Source organism: Mugil cephalus, chromosome 21 (assembly GCF_022458985.1).
Source record: "Mugil cephalus isolate CIBA_MC_2020 chromosome 21, CIBA_Mcephalus_1.1, whole genome shotgun sequence".
NCBI lineage: Eukaryota > Metazoa > Chordata > Actinopteri > Mugiliformes > Mugilidae > Mugil > Mugil cephalus.
Genome location: NC_061790.1, coordinates 4,856,714 through 4,876,576, shown reverse-complemented (window position 1 = coordinate 4,876,576; position 19,863 = coordinate 4,856,714). Strand labels below are relative to the sequence as shown.

The 19,863-nt window shown below is 40.4% G+C and overlaps 2 protein-coding genes across 22 annotated transcripts in view; one reads left to right on the top strand and one right to left on the bottom strand.

The window, feature by feature from the left end:
- The window catches only part of LOC124999006 (disks large-associated protein 2-like), a 103,593-nt gene extending 94,146 nt beyond the window's left edge, over positions 1–9,447 (top strand). For both annotated transcript variants that reach the window (XM_047573737.1, XM_047573738.1), the window contains one exon: positions 846–9,447. In XM_047573737.1, coding sequence (XP_047429693.1) covers positions 846–1,061 — 216 coding nt within the window. In that variant the 3' untranslated portion in view covers positions 1,062–9,447. The remainder of the gene's footprint in view (positions 1–845) is intronic.
- Positions 9,448–10,043: 596 nt separating this feature from the next.
- Positions 10,044–19,863, bottom strand: part of ptprk (protein tyrosine phosphatase receptor type K) — a 112,676-nt gene continuing 102,856 nt past the window's right edge. For 10 of the 20 annotated variants that reach the window (XM_047574461.1, XM_047574472.1, XM_047574462.1 and 7 more), the window contains 9 exons: positions 19,682–19,817; positions 18,438–18,587; positions 18,170–18,343; positions 16,725–16,742; positions 15,997–16,128; positions 13,908–14,033; positions 13,647–13,810; positions 13,285–13,420; positions 10,044–12,757 (listed from right to left, as the gene is read on the bottom strand). In XM_047574461.1, the coding sequence (XP_047430417.1) occupies positions 12,704–12,757; positions 13,285–13,420; positions 13,647–13,810; positions 13,908–14,033; positions 15,997–16,128; positions 16,725–16,742; positions 18,170–18,343; positions 18,438–18,587; positions 19,682–19,817 (1,090 nt within the window). In that variant the 3' untranslated portion in view covers positions 10,044–12,703. The remainder of the gene's footprint in view (positions 12,758–13,284; positions 13,421–13,646; positions 13,811–13,907; positions 14,034–15,996; positions 16,129–16,724; positions 16,743–18,169; positions 18,344–18,437; positions 18,588–19,681; positions 19,818–19,863) is intronic. The other 10 variants (XM_047574466.1, XM_047574474.1, XM_047574468.1 and 7 more) reach the window with 2 other exon arrangements.

Sequence of the window (19,863 nt, the reverse complement as noted above, 5' to 3'; positions counted from 1 at the left end):
ATACACAACACACCAAGAGTCCTTTTATTAATGCTCAAAAGTGTCTTTTTCCAGTTCATTTATTTTTTGATAACTTAGCAGTATGGTTTTTGCTATTGTATTTGGCATATTTTTTTATTTTTATTTAAGCAGATTTTGTTGTTTCAAACTCAAATCCCAAATGCCCTAAAAATCGTATGTTTTTTTTTTTTTTTTTTTACATAAATCTTTTAATACACTTCAGTCCTAATCATGAATACAATTAATTTCTGACTTTTAACCCTTTGTATGCCGGTGTTTGTGGGGGCATCAAAAACATTTTAAAAAAATAAATAAATAAATCACACAAAAATTTAATTATTTATACCTATTTTTATTTTTATTTATGTTTTTACTTTTTTAAACTTGTTTATTTTTACTCATATTTAATTCCTATTTTAATTCCTCCCTCTTTTTCTCCCTTTTTATTTTATTTATTTATATTTCATTTTTTATGTATTTATTTATTTCTCATTATTTTTATTTTATTTATTTATTTGAGTATTGGGTATTTATTTTATTTTTTTATTGCTACTTATTCTGATATATGGCCTGTCAGAAAATGTTTTGTGAAATGTTGTAGTCTAAATGCAAAGTGGATTTTTCTCAAGAGGATGTCAGTGGTTAGTAGCATCACTATTTTTATTTTTTTTATTTTTGTAGTGCCAGATTTTCAAAAACTTTTCAAAAACTCTTCTTATACCTAATTTCAGGACATATTCACGGCACCACAGGACCAATGTTTAAGACATTTTTCCTGTGAGTTTTACTTTATCAATACGATTTATGTCGTAAATTGTTTAATAATCTTATTCTGCGTCCATCAGGAGAGGAAGTGGCCACCACCTCTGCCAAAGAGGCCAGCCAGGGGACGTGGCGGTGTGACGCGGGAGCGCTCTCTGGACCTTCAGGACCGCCAGCGGCAGGAAGCCCGCAGACGCCTCATGGCTGCCAAGCGAGCAGCTTCTTTCAGACAGAACTCAGCCACAGAGAGGGCAGACAGCATCGAGATATACATCCCCGAAGCCCAGACACGGCTTTGAGGTCCACGGATTCACCCTAAGCTCCTCATGTCCACCGCCTCCACCCAACACCAGCTCATGGCGCCACATCCGGCCTCCTTGTGCTGTCACTGCTTGTCTTCTTTTTTTTTTTTTTTACATTTTTACCTGTTGCCATTCTCCGGGTTGTCCCGAGTGAAGCTACACCATGCAAAGATTTAAGTGGAAGATGTATCCTTTTACCAGGTAGCATGGGAATAGTGAAGAATGCTACAATGTTCCCTTAGTGTTACCTAATCCGGATTAAATTTTCTCCAAAATAATCTGAATATAATCTGATAATTTCCCCCTTGTTCCTCTGGTTTAGTTTGACTAGAAGAGTTCCCACGTTATTTTTATATGGCAAAACATAGCCTCTATATAAAAGAAGGATTTAGCCCATGGGTCTGAAAAAAAAAAAAGTATCTTAAAATGCAATATAAGTAATGGCTCTAAATTTTGTTTTGTTTTGGCCTTAAAGACAGGCTTGATTGACTTGATTGATGTGTCATTTAGTTGTCCCCTCGCTCCTCCCCCATCTCCTCCTTGTTCGGCAAATATGGTGACTTACCGCTTCAAAAAATCCAAGATGGCGGCAGACAGACGCTAAACTCAAGGCTTCCAATTGGTGGTCCACAAACCGGTAGATCATTGTTTGTCTTTCTTTCATACAGTATAGGATGAATATATATATATTTAAAAACCATTAAAACCTAAACATCCGTCCGCACATCAAAAAAGCTCGCGATATTTGAATCGATGGACAAAATTCAAAGTGTGGTTGAACACTGAGAAGTTGCGCTTTCTGGGAGTTGAAAAAAAGCTGCCATTACGGTAATGGTGACGCACCAGTGCTGTAGGCTTCAGATTTGGGAGCGACGCAAGGCAGCAAGAGCTGTTTGGAGGAATTTGTTGGTAAGAAGCGAAGTTAGTTGTACCGTTAAGATTTCACGAAGGTCTTTCAGAGAAAAACTCAACTTCCCAGTGTTCAGCCACACTTTGAATTTTGTCAATAGCGCAAACAGTTGTTAGTTACGGTAATTCAAATACCGCGTGCGGCTGTGACGTGTCGCCGGCGGTCCGTTTTGTTTTAAAGGGTTTTAGAAAACAAATTAGCTACACGTCTGTACCACTCCGAGCTACTTAGGTTCGACTTTGCCTGGTGTAGCTTCAGCACCAGCTTCAACACCTGGTTCTGCACCATGAGAATGAGCCATTCTTCCCTTAATTGTAACTACATCTGATTCATTTCTTTTCATCACCATTACTTCGACTTCTCTTAGTCTTCTCTGTTGTTGCCCGTGCCCCAGTGTGTATGAGGATAACCACGTACTTTCACATTCAAAGGGAAACACACAGTGCAACTTTTCTCTCACCAGCAACAATGGTCTTGGGCTAAAGCACTGTGTGGATTTTAGCAGGATGGACGGGCTTCTAAAGTAAAATCCATAAATTATTGTTTAACAACTGAAAACAATGCATTAAATTTACATTTAACCTGAAAAAAATAAAAAAGTTTGTCCACATCTACAGCTCCGCATCATCCCTCCATCTTTACCAGGCGTGCTGCAGCTGTCGACCAGTGTTGCTGAATGAGATTTGAAAATAAAACACTCATTTCCAACATTCCCTCATCTATTCCTGTCGTACTACTAGACATTTTTTTAAAGATATGTATTTTGCTGCTGGATGCATTTCCATTGCAGGACAAATATGAATTATTAACAACAACAACAAAAGAGACAGTTTTGCGCAGCTTGGAAGAGGTGGCCGTATCGAACAATGCATTTTGCACCTTATAATATTCATGTTTGTATTTCCAAGGGAAATGTAGTTTATGAAGCTCATGTGATATTGTTGCAGTTGAATTGCAAGGACAGAAATGGGAAATTTACTACAGAATTTCATATTACGCTATAGGTCATAGAAATTGCACCTTGTGTCGTCTTTATTTATTTATTTTTTTCATTTCCTTCTGAAGGCGCTCACGCCTCTCGTAAGTAAAAGATATTGTTATTCTAACACTTTTAATTCTTCTTACAGTATCTTATCATATGACCAACATCACAATCTACAGTGTACATTTAGTATTTATAGTGAAAACAGTTGTCGGTTTGACGAGTTGACGGTGCAAGGGGGTGTTCCTTAGCTAACGAACCATTTCTCATACATGTGACCTTTTTACCAGGTGGCGCATAATGAAAAACACTTCTGTTCTCGTTTCGATCTGCTCACGTAGTCTAGGAAAGACAGGTGCAAATGACACTTTAACAATATTCAGTTACTATAGTAAATGGTGCTGCTTTTTACTCTAAAACTGTTGTCCTTTACCCAGTCCTTTGTGCACGCACACACACACACTCAAGGACTTTTTAAACAGAGATTTATTAACATGGTGCCCACCGTCTCTCCGATGACTCGTGGTCGGTTGTGACTCTAGAAGCGATCATCTTTGCAATGCCCTCAGTGATGTAAATGAGGAGACGGTTTTACGGTTTGACTTTCCTTTCGAAAACGCAAAGAGGTCGGGGGATGTTTGTTAATCCGACGGGAGAGTTTAAGAGGCTTTGACATTCCACCTTAAAAGTAAAAATCCAATATGTACACGTTGAGCCAAGGGCATACGGCTACAGCTGGCTGAGAATATACCACAGTACTTATCCATATTTTATATGCCCTGACACCCGCAATGCATTCCCATTCATCCTCATTCATATAACCCAGGCTAATTAATACAAATGCCGATGAGGCCGCTAGGAATTTACGTCGCAGCGTTTAGTGTTTTCCCAATTTCCTGTAATGAGAACGGCACTCAGTGGGGGGAGAGCAGCCTGTGTCCTCGTGAGGGGTTTCGATTGGGATTTGTTTCGCTCGCGTCGAGGCTCGTAGAAGAGCGCTTGTTTCTTTTTGACGGGGGTGCGCGTCAGTGCTGAATCTGAGACTCTTACCTTACCAGATGGCCTTAAACCAAAACACTCATGAATGTAGAGCCCCCTTCGATGCAAAAAATAAAGTAAAACAGAATATACCCAGGAGAAGAGCAGTTCCTGAAAATGACCACACTTTTTTTTTTATTTATTATTTAATACTTTTTTTTCTTAAACCTATACAGTTTACCATTTATTTTTAAGAGAGATCTTATTTACACTTATATCAGGGTTGCTATAACTTAAAAGTGATATCCAATTTGCACAGGATGTAGACTACAATCACAAAAGAAAAACTACTATCAATATGTAAAAACTAAACTCCTAATAGGGTATGATTTGCATATTATAATGCAATGAAGAATTAAAGGTGAACTACGAAAAAAGCCAATATGGCCTATATAGATAAATATATATAAATAAATATATAACATATAAATATGGGCTATGGAAGGTCCTCATGTCGTAAATAAACAGTGAAACATATTTACCTATACATACATGCACCTCCTGTGGAGTTTAGACTTTACACTATATGCCCACTACATAACACAAACGCACGCGCCAACGTGTCCCACTGTAGTGCAACATAGGCTACAAATACAGAAAAAGTTCTTCTTTTGATTTTAATCATTGATTTAATAATCGTCTTTAAAACAGGAAAAGCTTTTTCAAGTCGAGTTCATCTTATTTTGCAGCAGTTTCTCTGGCCGAATATGTTGTCTTTCAACATATCTGTATTTTAAATTTTTGTAGAGAGGAGCACACAGAGAAATCAGGCCCACTTCTCCGGTTAATTTAATTTCTCGAGTAATAGGTGGGTAGGGCTGTAAAATGTGACGTATTGTTGTTGTTCCTCAAAAACTAATTTATATTTTCTTTCAAAATATTGTATTTTTTTTTTTTTTTGGTGTGGGATCTAGTGACACCTAGTGGTAGGGTTGCAGAATGCAACCAACAAGCACGTAAAAGGAAATCTACCATGGCCCTCTCCACTGTCTGTATGTTCTGTCAGTGATGGGCTGCCGTATAAACATGGCAGAGCTACATGGTGGACTCTAGAAGGAGATCCACTTCATGTGTTTGAAGGGCTCACTCTAAGTCTCACTCAAGACTGGACCTTGAACAGCTACACAGTCCCAAAATCTAAGAACTCTGATCGGACGTTTTCCAGATTTTGATCATTCCTCTTCAGTGTCGTTGCAGATAGTTTCCTCCGTCGGTCCATCTTCATGCTCTCCTTGTGACAGCTTTGTTTATTTCAGTGGTTCGTCCTCTTTAAGTTTTGCCCTCAGAGAAACGGCTTCTCTGAATTCTTAACAACATCCAATGGGCTACTTTAAACAATCCAGCTGCTCTTCCACCTGACTCAAAGTCATGCAAATCAAGTCTACTTCCCACAGACTGCATACTGTGACTCCATCATGTGTAGTACTTGATGGTCTGGTAGTTCAGATTTTTATTTAAAAAAAAAAAAAAAATAAATACTACCTATTTAAAAAAAAAAAAAACAGCTTTTTGTGTTCTCTGTTGCTTAGGGATTAGGAAGAGTAAAAACTAAAAAAAAAACAGTGGTAACGCTACTATGTGATGACATTACACGCACAGGGTGAGTGTTATTGATCTGACGCGATGTGTTTTTGTAGTATCATGCGGGGCTATTCTATATTCATGGTACAATGTTTTTTTTTTGTTGTTGTTGATGTTGTTGTCTCCCATATCCTCCTCCCCACCATGCTACGAGGGGCTAAGGCGTTTGGCAACTATGTACATGACAAATCCTCAGGTGCCTTACAGTTTGATTCTCATAGGACTGAGTGAATGTTTGGGGCTGAGCTACGCGAAAGGATTACAACACCTCTCAGAGTGCACGTTTGACCGTGATTACCTTTACAAAGGGCTGGAACTGGGCTGGGTCAGGCTGCAGAGCTTAAGAAGAATTTATATTTATGACTCGCGTCCTACTGTAATAAACGTCAGCACAATACAGTCTAAAAGGATACCAGAGGAGGATTTGCGAACATTTGGTTTCCTCTTTTTTGTTTTAGTATTTCTGCTACGATTCCACCACCACCACGACGCAGGATGCGGTTAAAGTGAGCCGGCGAAGAAGCTTCATTTGAAAATGTGGATGCACATCCACGTCAGCCAATTTGAAAAGCTCTTCATTTATTTCCTCCCCCACCCCCACTCCCACCTCCCCTCCTAGCTGTGATATTGTAATCTTATGATGTTTTCTGCAGAATCTGGAGACTGACAAAACTTGACCAGCCAAAAAGTGCAATAGTGTTTTCATACAATGACAGGCACCTACAGCTATTTACCTCACGGTTTAAGTGTTTTAGCGGACATGGTCTAACGTAGGAGCGGTTGCGATCTCCACAGGAACACTTTTGTCATGCCTGTGTACTATGCAGCAGTACGTCTGCAGGGCGGCAGAGCTTGCAGGCCTCCGGTGCAGATCGGCATTCATTCGCAGAGCACTGAAAGCGCCGCGTTCATCGAGCTATAACACGCCACACGAGCAAAAACTTCGTCGTCACAGTCCAAATCTGACACAGCTCATCCATAGGTCGGATTTACTTTGTGCTGTTTTAGAATTAAATAAGAGAAAGTCAGCTCTACATGCTCTACAAAAAAAATATATATATATATATATTCACATGGATTAGTTTCTTTGCCAGGGTGAGTTTTCCCTGTTTAGTTTGAAGCAGTTCGCAGCACCACGTTTAAGCCCGAGAGAAGTCTGCATAGGTGCTGAATCAACCAACTTCTCTCCAAAACTTTATTTTTTTCCTCGTTCATTCTGACAATCAGCACACACCAAAAGCTTCAAATGTACACATAACACTACTCAAAACAGCGCTCCCTGAGTTTCCCTTTCTACGCGCCTTGAGGATCCTTGAAGGCGTTTCGACTCTGTTGGGGTGAAGGTTTTTCCTCCTTGTTTCCGATACAGTTGCACTGCAAAGATGTCTTTCTATCGCTTGCTCTCTCTTCTCATAAATCACGTCGCTTTTGGCGTCAAGGGTCGGTAAATATGGAACACGTTCGATGTCGTGATTACGTAAACTCTGGGTTGTGTGGGAGTTGATCTGCTCTTCAAGCAATAAGCCTAATTTTAGTATTAAGGACGTTTCATTTTGCTGTTCAGGTTTCTGACATGCTCACATCTGCGGGACGTTAAGTTGGCTGTTCAGCTGAAATAGTTTGACATCTGGACGAAATACACATTGTCTCTCTATTGCTGAGAGTTAGCTGTCCATAAGTATGAAGCTACAACCCGCAGCTGGTTATCTTAGCTTAGCATTAATCTCGGAAACAATATGCTGGTTAGCATAGCTTGTTTAAAATCTGGAAATAGGTTGCTGATTTACGTAGAAATCTGACTAAATAACATGTTATATTGTTTAATTTGTGCAAAAACAAAAACTAGCTAGTTTCACCTTTATGTTAAGTTTGATGCTACAACCAGGAGACAATTAGCTTAGTTTAGAATAACTGTTCAAAACAATTTGATGATTTCCATAGGTCATATAAAGACTGGAATAGGGTGATAGTTAGCGTAGCTTAGCACGAATCTTGAATACAAGAGGGGTTTGGCTTATTGACTAGTTATATTGTTTATTTTGTAAAGAAACTTGTGGTTTCATGGGCTAGTTTTTGTGAGGCCAGAATTACTAGCTAGTTATGGTTCAAGATCCAGATAATGGTTCGGTTATGTTGTTAAGAATGGGACACAGGTTTTTTTTTTTTTTTTTACACCTGTTCAGGAGAGGATTAGCTTAGCATAGCTGCATACACTTAGAACAGTGAAAGCAGCCAGTCTGCCTCAAAAACTTCTGGTGATGGCAGCGTCACTAGCTAGTTTCACTTTTATGTTAAGTATGATGCTACAACCGGGAGACGATTAGCTCAGCTTAGAATAACTGTTGGAAACAAGGTGATGGTTTCTGTAGCTTTTATTAAGACTGGGAATGGTGTGATGGTTAGCGTAGCTTAGCACGAATCTTGAATACAAGAGGGGTTTGGCTGATTGACTAGTTATATTGCTTATTTTGTAAAGATTGGTTTAATGGGCTGGTTTTTGTGATGCCAAAATGACTAGCTAGCTTTTTGGTTAAGTATGGCCCAAGAACCAGATATGTTAGCTTAGCATGTATCTTGGAAAGAATGGGATCTGGTAGCCTGGGAAACGTGATGCTATACAGTAAACTTGGTTCATTTATTTATTTATTTTTTTACACCTGTTCGGGAGAGGGTTAGCTTAGCTTAGCTGTGTAGACTTAAATCAGTGGAATCAGCTAGTCCGCCACAAAACAATATAAATATTAAACCATAAATTTTAGCTAACCTTAAACAATAAAATGGGCTATAGAAAATGCAGGCATGAACATTTGTGACCTTTGAAGGTACACAGAGAAAACTGTTTACACTTGTTTGCTTTTTTTTTTAATGCTAAGCTAAGTGCTAACTTCATACTTATGGACATGGCAGTTGTATCAGTCTTTTTATCTGACTCGAGAGATTCAAACTATTATTTTAAAGAAGCTAACAACATTTTAACATTTTCCTCTTACGTCCTTATGAGTCAATATTGTCTTTTTGTATTTTTTCGTGAATCACTCGACATCGTAGCCTCAAAGGAAAATTTGTGTAACCGCTGCTTGTCTCCACTACTACTGAACATATTATAATTCAACCAGAATCCTCTGTTATCCACATGTGCATATTTTTTATATCGTGTGCTACTGTGTAACTGGGAAATATTTCTTAGCGTTTCCAGTGTTTTATGAGGGGAGAGAGCAGTCACAGATTTGTTTGCCTTTGGTGGAGAAACGTCTTGTGTTGTGGCTGTGGGTAGAAATCACTAAAGGCCTCTTTTGGGTTTTGGAAGGTGAGACGAGAAAAATTTGATAGCATATAAAGGTTTGTGGTTAGCTTAAAACTATTTTGAAATTGTTAAGATATATCAATAATGAGGATAAATATAATGCCAAATATTCAGTATTTGTACAGAAATATACATATATAAATATATAATATATGCCTAATTTAAATGGAACTATTTTCCGCTCTTGACCACGTTTCCGTTGTTTCCTTTGTCGACATTATTTTATAAGATCTTCAGATAGCATGCGGGATAGTGAAAAATGAATGTATTATTTAGTGTTTCATTGCTGGTCAGTATTACGGCATTCTACGGATCAGTTTGTGTTTGTAAGATTAATTTGGGCTGAATATTTCATTTCTAGATTTGTTTATCTATAAATGAACTGTAAAACTTTCTTTTTCTAAATGCAAGTTTTTTTTTGTTTTTTTTTCCTGAAATAGTTTCAACAGTTTATATCATTTTATTATTTTCCCCTGCTTTATCAATGTGGTTTCAGTATATTTTGCCTCTTCCGGTACCAACCATATGTTGTAAATAATTATGCAAATTAAACTTTTTGAAGAAAAGAGCACTGTTGCAGGGGAGTGATTTCATATATGTCCACACTGTTACGTAAGTACCGGATGCAGCTGCACCATAAACCCAGAGTAGGATTTCTTATGGGGAAACCTGAAATATTAGCCGATATAATTATAGAATAAATCCGAGCTTTGTGTGGTCTTATATTGTACACATCCAACATTGATTATAAGGAGTAATATTTATTCATATGATGACTTACTGATGCCCATCAAGGGACTACTGGTGGGAATTAGCTGCTACACACACCTGCACAGAACATTGAAAAATGTTTGTGCAACTTTTTCTGCACATGCTCAATCAATAAAATGAATAAATTAAATGTAGATAGATAAAAGCAACCAATGACAGAATTATTACTCCCCCATCCCTGCCTCCAATCTTTTGGGAATATACACCAATCCGCCATAACATTATGACCTAATACTATCTCACTATCTAATACTGTGTAGGTCTCCCTTGTGCCTCCAAAGCATTTGTGATTCATGTTAGTGTGGGTCATTGTGTTCTATGGGTTGAGGGCATGGTCCCACAGATAGCTGAGATGATTTGAGAACACTCACAGAACACTCTCGACAGCATTAATTAAAGAAGTGGTTTTTATTACAGCAAAGAAGCCAAACATTACAGACAAGAATAATTATGAACCATGAATATCAGCTCAGACTGGCCTCTCCCTTCACTCACTACTCTTCAGGTCAATGACTTCAGGTTTATGAGAGGGAATGCGAGCATCTTCCCTTAAAGTGTGTTTAGTTTAGAGGGTTTACATACTGTATTCACTATCCGTTAACGCCACCTTCCCTCTCATGCGAGACGGCCATCTGTTTTGTCCGACTGGCAGAAATCTAGCGTAGGACTGGATTAATATAGGCCTCTTTTTCTCTCTCCCTTCTTTGAGCCAGATCAGAAATCTGGAGAAATAAAAACTAAAAGTTTCCACAAACAGAAAGAAGCTCTGCAATCAGTGAAAACTTTAAACGCCATCTGTCCGTATTTGAAGTTGAATCCTGCAGGACTACAATCTGTGACTTTATTTTATTCTTTTCTTATCTACAACAGAACTAATGTTCTGACATTGCATCCATCTTCTACATCTCCACTGTTCATCCAACAGTAGAGCCTTTTTTTTTTTATAGTACTCATGATAGTCTATTTACATTAACATCAGTAAGAGTAGGGCTGCTCTCGCTCCAACAAAGTGAAGCGTTTTATTTACAATAAAGTTTCTTCTTCTTCTTTTTTTTTTCTTAAATCCGTTTTTGCACAAACAGAAACACGTCTGGAAAGCTCGTACGTAAAAGCCTCACAGCGAAGCATTCGTGATGAATAAAACACAGCAGATCCAAAAAAGGTGTTCAGAATATTGATCGTCCGTTTGGGAGCGTTCAACAAAGAGCCCCCGGCTCAGATCGAAGATTCTGCTTCGAATGCTCGTTAGCGACGAGGAAATTTAAAATGATTAGGCACGATAAATGTTTTTGTATCACCGTCCTGTGCAGCACCCACGCCTGTGTGTTTTCGAGGATGCTGGTAAGCAGGAAGTGGAGATAAACAGCTTATCCCGGATAAGACGTCAAGAGGGATAGGAGCCATTATCCAAAATACTCAAAATGCTCTACTGACCACAAACAGAGCGATGGGCTTTTACACAAATAAACCACAGTAACATCACAGGAAGTGAAAACAAAGACTACTGAGTTCCACCTAAATACTGAAAAACTACTTCTAAAGCTTTAATATACAGCTTCAATCAGGGGTTCTTAAACTCTTCTTCATGGACCCAGACTGAGCAGATGTCGTCTCTTACTAATCGGGGGGGGCTCAGTGAATCATGCTAACGCCCTCAAAGTTTAAGAAACGCTGGTGGTAGAGTAAACATGGAATGAAGAATGATTGTTCTTACAAGCAATGCAAGTAAACAAACAATAAATACAAACAATGTGCTTTATCCATATAGACATATTTACACAAAGTCTTTGGCTTATGAAGAAACGTCGGCTACAAAATAATAGTAATATCAAAAACAAAGAGAAAAGTGTCGGCCACCAGTGCACGGATACGAATGACGCCTGGGGTCAGTTCACTTCCAAGTCCGCTCAAGCCGTGAATGGAAATTTATTTATTCATTTATTTATTTTTAGATGAAACATTTTTTTTTTTCACTCTTATTCCAAATCTGCCTGAAAAACTATTCCATTTGTGAATTGGCTGAATTGAAAGTGCATTGGGCCCAGCCCTGACACACACATGATTAGGTGAATGGGGCCAAATGAATGTGGGGCACAAAGAAAAAGTCTACCCAGTAGATTGATACGTGATACTACAAAAAAGCAAACAAGAAAATAAAAACAATGATTATACACTTTTTTTTGAAAACATTTTAGTAAAAGTCCTACATAACATTTTTTCAAGTTGCCACTTCATGATAAAAAAAAAAAGCCTAATACTCGTGATGTAAACTTCCCGTTTTGTTTTGTTCCATCGCCAACCTTCTTTCTTTGACATATTGTCTCTGTTCTGTTGCCTGACAATCAACTGGGTTCAAATGGCAGTTTAGTTCTCAAACACATAATAAAGAAATGAAGAATAATGTGAGGATGCGTGGAGCAGAAACAGAAGCGTTCACAGAGATTGGCCGGGCTGTAAGTTTCTTGTACAAAAGTACTTGCTTGCAAATATTCAAACATCACCATGATGAGATGCCCAACACTGTTAGATTTACTGTGGTATGAAAGCGGGAACGTGGGGCCACTGAAAAACCTGCGGTTTTACAGAAAGCTGTGGTTGCAGCTTACGAAGGGGGAAAGGGAGACATCTACAGGCCACACCGAGTACTGCAGCTGGAACGGCACGAAGCATCGAGTCCATGGAGGGTGAGAGGCTAAAAGGTTTAAATGGGGCCCAAAACATACAGGGGCCCGCTGGCACTCAAAAAGCTGTACAATAAGCATAAGGGAGTAAAAGGAGTAACTCCTCCTCCTTCTCCTCCACTGCACTTCCTGTTTAAAGTTTCCCTTTGTTTAACGACACTGTACAAGAGGCCGATTTAGCTAGCGCCGTTTTCGTCGGGACGCAGGGTGGATGCTACAGAACGGCCACCACAGAGGGGAGTCGGGACCAAGCGAAAGCAAAGGATCAAACACGTGTGAAGTGAACAGATGTTCTCCGGCTCTTCTTCCTCCTCTTCCTCCTCATTCTCTTCTTCTTCTTCTTCTTCTTCTTCTTCTACTTCTTTCCTTTGCTTAAGAGGATTCGATGAACTCCAGCGCCAGGTCGTAGCAGAACCGATACTGTTCCTGTAGACAAAGAGATGCTAGGCTCAGTATCTGCATGCTCACAGGACAAAACATCTAATTCTATGTCTTAAATCATATGTCTTCAACAGGGGATCCACAACCCCTAGGGGTTAGCGGAGGTACTGCAGGAGGAATCTTTGGTTGATAAGACATTTTTTTTGTATATTATAATATATAATTATATATATTTGAACCTGTGTATTATTTGTATAGCTTAATATTGAATGCAAAGTTATGATAACATATTTTTATAAATATGAAGTTAAAGTTAAAATAAACTTCAAAACTAGTTTCACCAACAGCCACAAACGGCCGTTAACAGCAGTGCCGCTAGGGACGCAATGCATGATGGGATACCCACCACCTGTTGAGTGACCATCAGACAGTCTCTATTTTGTGCAGTGCTTTATGGGAAATTTTGAGTGCCCTATGTAGGTCACAGAATTTGATCACTACAAAATGGCGTGACCCCTATGTAGGGGGCGATTTCAGACACAGCCTAAATGTGTAATCTGACGTGAGCTCACCGGAGTATCCACCATGTTAGGTTTGCTGTTCCTCAAGGTCTTCACGGCGTGGAAGACGTCCACCACACTCTGTCTCTTGGCCATTTCACACACGATGCTGCTGGCACAGAACACTCCACTACGCCCACCTCCGTTTCTGCGAGCAAACACAGAACAACAAAAACAGCACTGTTTAATATTACGCCTCCTCTCAGGCGGCGTTGATGAAACTCATTCTGCCACAAAAACAAAAACATCACTTCATCAGTAGATTCACTTGTGATTATCCCCAGATTGTGCTAGAATAACTGATTTTACTATTTCTCCAGTGGATCAAAGTTCTTGAAGAGCGTGGCGAGTTTTCCACTTCTACAAACACTCACAGGCAGTGAACGATGGTTCTTCCCTCCCCCTCCTCTCCCTCACGCTGCCACTGGTCCACCTGGAGGATCAGTTTGAGGAAGGAGCGTTTGGAGGCGGGGACTTCTCTGTGTCCCGCCCACCCCAGGTACTGGAACTGACGAACCATCAAGTAACCTTCCTGAGGCTGAAAGATATCAGACGACAAAAGAGCAGCACTTCAGTCTTGACTTCAGGCCAAAAGATATAGTCATAGTAAGGTAGTAGTGAGGCTGTGGACTGACCCTGGTGAGGTTGCACACTCTGAAGAGTCTGCTGATGACGTCACAGTCCATGGAGCAGGACATACACTCCACCTGGACGGGACCGTAACGCAGCATGCCCTCCTCCGGCCAGTACTGAGGACAACCCTGAGAGGAAGCAGGGACAGTGTTTAGAAAAAAAAAAATAAAAAAATCAAAACTCGAGTTGAGTCGAGATCCTGGTAGTGGAAGATTTCTGGTTTCTGTTTGTAGTCATGTATTAGCAGCATTTGCAGGTAAACATCATTACATGTGGGTAAAATCAATCAAATGGGACACACGTCATGTGTCTTTAGTAGCAGCTTTAAACTGTTAATGAATGAATGTCCAGGATCAAGGATGTGTCTCTGCACTTTCACGTTTGCATCCTCCATAGATGGTTTGGAAAGTTTATTTACATTTATGGTACAGTGTGTGTTACATATTGTTCTATTTTTTGTTTCTTTAAAAGTGTTTTTGCACGTCATGCAGCTCACATTTGTGTTACAAATAAAGTTTTCTGAAAGATCTCACGTCTCATCTTGCTGGTTTGACCTTCAGTCTTTTATATGTTATCAGGAAACCTTGGCCCTGAGAGGTTTTACAGTGAGTGGGTTCACAAGCAACAGACAACAGGTCTGTTTCAATGGAAGACAGAGATGTGAAGATAAAAACGGAAGCGTGACTCTGCACCAAACAACCAACCAACCGTACACGTTTGTTTATTTAGTTCACTGTTAAATGGATGTGATGATGACGATGATGCTGTTTCATTTTAACTGAATAGCAGCATTTTATTCCATTTTATGTGGTTCCTCTTTAGAATTATAGAGGATATTTTTGTGTTCGCTGTGAGTCACATTCAGCCCCTGGTCATGATTAACTCTGTTTTGGGCTCTGATTGTTAGCGGCCCTGATGTATCTCACTCATGCCTCCGTGTTTCCATTCCCCCTAGAAATGCGCAAACCCTAAATATCACACTAAAAACTGGTAATGGAAACACCTACATTTTGAAAAACCTCGTAAATATCACTGAAACATCTTTCTGCTCTCATGAGGACTGTGACGACCCCACCGCTCCACTAGGGGCCTCTGTGTCCTCTGCTGCTTTGCTCTTTGCAGGTTCCAGGTCGTGGGCGGGTCACACTCTTGATGAGACACCTGGGCTGGTGTGGGGCCTATATAAGACATCCGTACCACAGGTCGCTCTTTTGCCTTTGCTGATACAGCCACTGCTTCTGTTCTGTTTGCTTGACATACACTCACACACGTTTACACTACTGATCACTGACGTTTATATATATATTTTCTTCTGTTAATACTTCTGAGTTGTGAATGAATGCTTGAGATAACCTCACTCTACAGTCTGGTCTCCCATCTTTGCCACAGTAAAGAGCCAGGCTGCGACAGGAATCACTGAGGCTAAATACAAAGGGAACAACGAGGCACAGATGAGCTACATCAGGAGTAATATTCACAAGGTGGGGGGAGGGAAGACATCTGAAGAAAGATGGAAGACAGGCAATGCCCAAGCCAGAGATATGGAGACTAGTTACTGCAGAGCTGCATGTGACAGTAAATTCAATAAATCAAATAATTTTTCCATATAAATCATTATGTCTTCATTTATACTAATTAGCATTATGCTAATAGTTTCCTCTGATAGATGTGTAGGTTTAGTTTCCTTCACACACGAGTAAATTTATACATAAAGATATTTGTGTTTTTCTTTGCTTTAACACCAGCTTGGCACATACGAGGCATTCGTTCCACAAGGAATATTTGTTTGCCGACTCTGAAAAGTCAAAGAGTTAAAATGAATAATGCAAACTTTTTTTTTTTTTTTTTTTGTACTTCTGCACTCAAGTTGTGACCCTTATAAATCTTCACAACCCTAAAACTGATCTTTTCTTTTTGCTGACATTTATTCAGGAATGATCTGGTAATATTAATGTGCACCTAAAGGTAAACTGGGGAAAATTGTGCGTATCAATCTGTGCACAAAGATTAAAACAATACAATCATTAGAAGTTACAGTGCTATGTTTTTTTTTTTTTTTTTGCTGAATGTCGTGTGGTAGAGGTGAAGTACCTGAGCCAGGTCGATCTCATTCAGCATCACCAGACTGGTGCATCCGTAGTCGTAAACCAGACGCCAGAAGTCTTTGACGGTGTTGGGCAGAGGATGCTGGGTAACGATGAAGGCGGCGGGCTGTCTGTAGCTCTGATCGACAGAAAAACAACAAAAAAAATGATCATCGGGCTGCACAGAGGAGCCACCTCGCTCACAAAGCAAACATCCAGCTTTGATTAGACGTCCGCGGTACGAAGGAGAACATTAAGACGCACACACAGCAGAGAGCAGAGAGAGGCACGGTTCGTGGGACACGACAGAGCAAGCACACTTAAGAGGTGATGTCGGGTCGGGGTGGTCATGCAGAGGGCCTGTTGACTCTGAGGGTTCTGGAGCATGCATGTACAAATATACACACAAGAACATGGGACATTTCACAAGCTCAGTTCACTTCAGTTAGTTCACAGCTCACGTTCCCGCTAGAACCGACTGAACTGAACGGGAACTGAGCCGCCCTGAATGGAAATGCGCAGCCAAATAAGCGACACACAATGACTTTGGAGGCCCGAGGCACTAATCATGGGGTGGTGGTGGTGGTGGGTTAGGAGGTGGGTGGGGGTCTAAAGTTGGGAAGGGGGTGTCGGGGTGTAAAATGGCTTTTAGGTAAACATGAACCTGGTGGCAGAACAACACTGAAGCCATGAAACAAATCCAGTATTGGAGATTTGAAGTGAAAATCCCATTACCTGGAACTCTTCTGACAGCTGACAGGTTAGAGAGAGGCCAAAGGTAAGTAACTAAACTGGAAAACTCCAATGAATGCCATCAATTTTACAGTATTTCCTGCTCCAACAGCTTTGGAGAAAAGCCATGCATATATTATACATACATACCTACAGCCCACCCCCCTTACCACCTCCTAGGTGTCTCTGTCTTACCTTTAAATGTCTATCGTACTCAGTTTTTTTTTTTGTTTGTTTGTTTGTTTTTTCCAGTCATGACTCGTGGGGCAACACGTTGAGGCAACAACAAGTGTGTGTCGCCAATGAAAGCAATGTTTGGGTGGTGGCCAGAGAAGCTAGCGGTCTTTTCAGAACCTGGATTTGTCTCTAGCCTTCTGCTGCTAAAACCACAAACACAGCATCACACAAACAGGGAGGGGAGTCTGTGTGCGTGTGCGTGTGTGTGTGTTGTCTGTACAAAAGAAAATATGTGCATATGTTTCTCTTGATCATCACTTCTGAGTTTCCTCTTAAAAGTCTGTATCATTTTCAACAAATATCTGACTGCAGTTTGGGACAAGAGTAGAGAGGGTTTGCACTGATGTCACTGCCGCCTGAGGCCACGCCCACTGAGTGGCAAAAACAGGGTGAAATGTAGCGGTAAATACAACTCGACCGGGAATAATGTTGATTATCAGATCAAATTAAGGACAACTGGACTCGACAATGATCCATTCGAAGTAGTGTGGACTTATAAAAGCAAATTAGCCTGAGTTTCAGTTAGTTTGAGTTAGTTTTAGTTCATTTCAGTTATGATAAATGTAGCTAAATAAACGATGCTAGTGCTAAGAGCTTTACTGAGAAGTAACGTTAGCCATACGATACTGTAGCGTTAAAAGGATGACGAGGAGTGATCACAAATATTCCGTTTATTATTTTATTGTTATTTATTGTGGGAACTGTTGAAGTTTCTGTCAGCTGTAAGTACACTAAAACATCATCTACAAACTTATCTGACAGCCCTCCAGAACGTAACTTAAGATTCCAGTTGTTTCTTTGTATTGCAGAGATCCATTTACTCTTCTTTTCTTTGGCAGATATCTGTAAAAATATCTGCTTTTCAAATCTGTTGGTTCAGTCAATCGCAAAACAGCTCTTCACCTTTTTTTTAAAAAGAAATTTTACAATTTAGACACTATTAAAGCCTATGATTCAAACTAATGCTGCTAATCTCCATGTACAACTGTCACTTTTTGCCACTCAGTGGCCGTAACCATGGAGACTTCTCTGGCTGTGACGTCACGTGCCTACCCTCTCTCTCTCTATATATATTTTTTGTATTTTTCATTAACTTACACCAAAAAGAGCACATATACCGTGTCAAATGTCCCAAACTACTCTCGCTCGACGTGTTGAAAATAACACAACCTCACTGCGTGTGGATGTGACACGACGCGTCGTGGACTTACATCCATCAGAGCGGCGTTGATGTAGTTGCTGCTCTCTCCGTCTATCGTGATGAGGAACGGTAGGCATCTGTCGGGGGGAAGGCCGTCCATGAAGCGGTTCTTGTCTTGGTTTCTAGGCAACAGCGCGATGCTGCAGTCTTCCGGCTGAGGCTGGGGGGTCACTGAGTTTAACGTCTGGACACGGAGGAAGAGAGTTGACAGTTAAATCTTAACAGTAAGAGTAGTAAGAAAAGTTAGAAGACAGAAGTGGGATGTGATCCGTCCTCACCTGGAACTCATCCTTCAGGTGGGACGAGTTGGTCTGGGAGTCGATGCGGATCAGCTCGTAAAAAGCCGCTTTGAACTCGCAGACCGGTATGGCTGTTTCTCCACATAGACAAGCCTCCAGGATGGCGTCGTGGATGAATATGTACTGCTCCTGGAGGGATATCATTCAAGACACACGCGGTTGTCATATATTTTCAGACACACGCATCAATCTCGGTTATAGATCTTGGCCCAAAAATAAAACAAGGTGTCAGAGACGAAGCGATTCCACGTGAAGGTGAGCACAGACAGCGTGAGTGAAGGAGGCGAAGGCATGGATGAGATGAGGTGAGTCTTCACGTCTGATCCTGAAACTCTGTGGCAGCTTCAGTTCGGTGAAGACGGTGAGTTTGTTACAGGATGAAGGACGTAAGCTGTTACAGGAAACTAGAGCGCGAAGTTGAATGGATGGAGCTAAAGTCTGAGTCACTAGCATGTGGGCTAATTTGATTCTATCATATTATGACTTGGAAGTTCACTTACACCTCCTGGGTCTCGATCCTCGGCATCTGAAGACTCTCATCTCTCCATTAAATTCCTCTGGGTCTTCGTGCTCTTTGTTAGTTTTAGTTTTGAATCTTAAAATTCTCCTCTTCATTGTGTTATGTTCATGTCGTAGTTTTACATATGATGGTTATGGGGCTTATTTGTACGAAGAGGTAAAACTTTTGTGGCTATTTTCAGGATAAAAATAAAGACTTCTATTTGTACATTAAAGCTAGATTCTTCATAAAATTCACATTCTCCCAGGTATTTAATGGAAGCTATGAAACCACTTCTCTAACTGTTGTATATGTACGTGTGTCGGTGCTAAACTTGCTTCAGTCTTTCCTTATCAAACAGATGTTTAACCGGTCAGATAAACTCCACTTGGTTAGAGCTGAAGGTCCGTTCTATTTTCCCGCTGAATCTTTGTGACGTATTTTAAGTATGAAAGCTGTAAATTTAAACTCATTTTAAATCCTAAACCACACTATTAATATCTCCATGGACTAAGCCTCAGTTGATTTATTTTTTACATTTAGCGTCTTACGCTTTGACAGCGGTGCGGTGACTCTCGTGTCATGGATGATCGATAGATAGATGACAGATACATTAGGTCACCCCAGCCTGTACGTACCATGCCGATGGCTGAGTCTGAGGGTGAGTGTTTGCTATGTCTGCTCTAAGATGAGGATGCAGATGGAGGATGGGTAATGCAGTCACCTCAGTCTGTACCATGTTGATCCTCCTGGAGCGAAGAGCTTTCACGCAGTTGTAGATGTCCACCACGCCTTCTCTCTCCGCCATGTCCAGCATGATGTCGATGACGATGAAACAGCCTGTGCGTCCTGCTCCGGCGCTGCAGAGACAGAGAGACGTGATTTAAATGTATCTATGTTTATCTA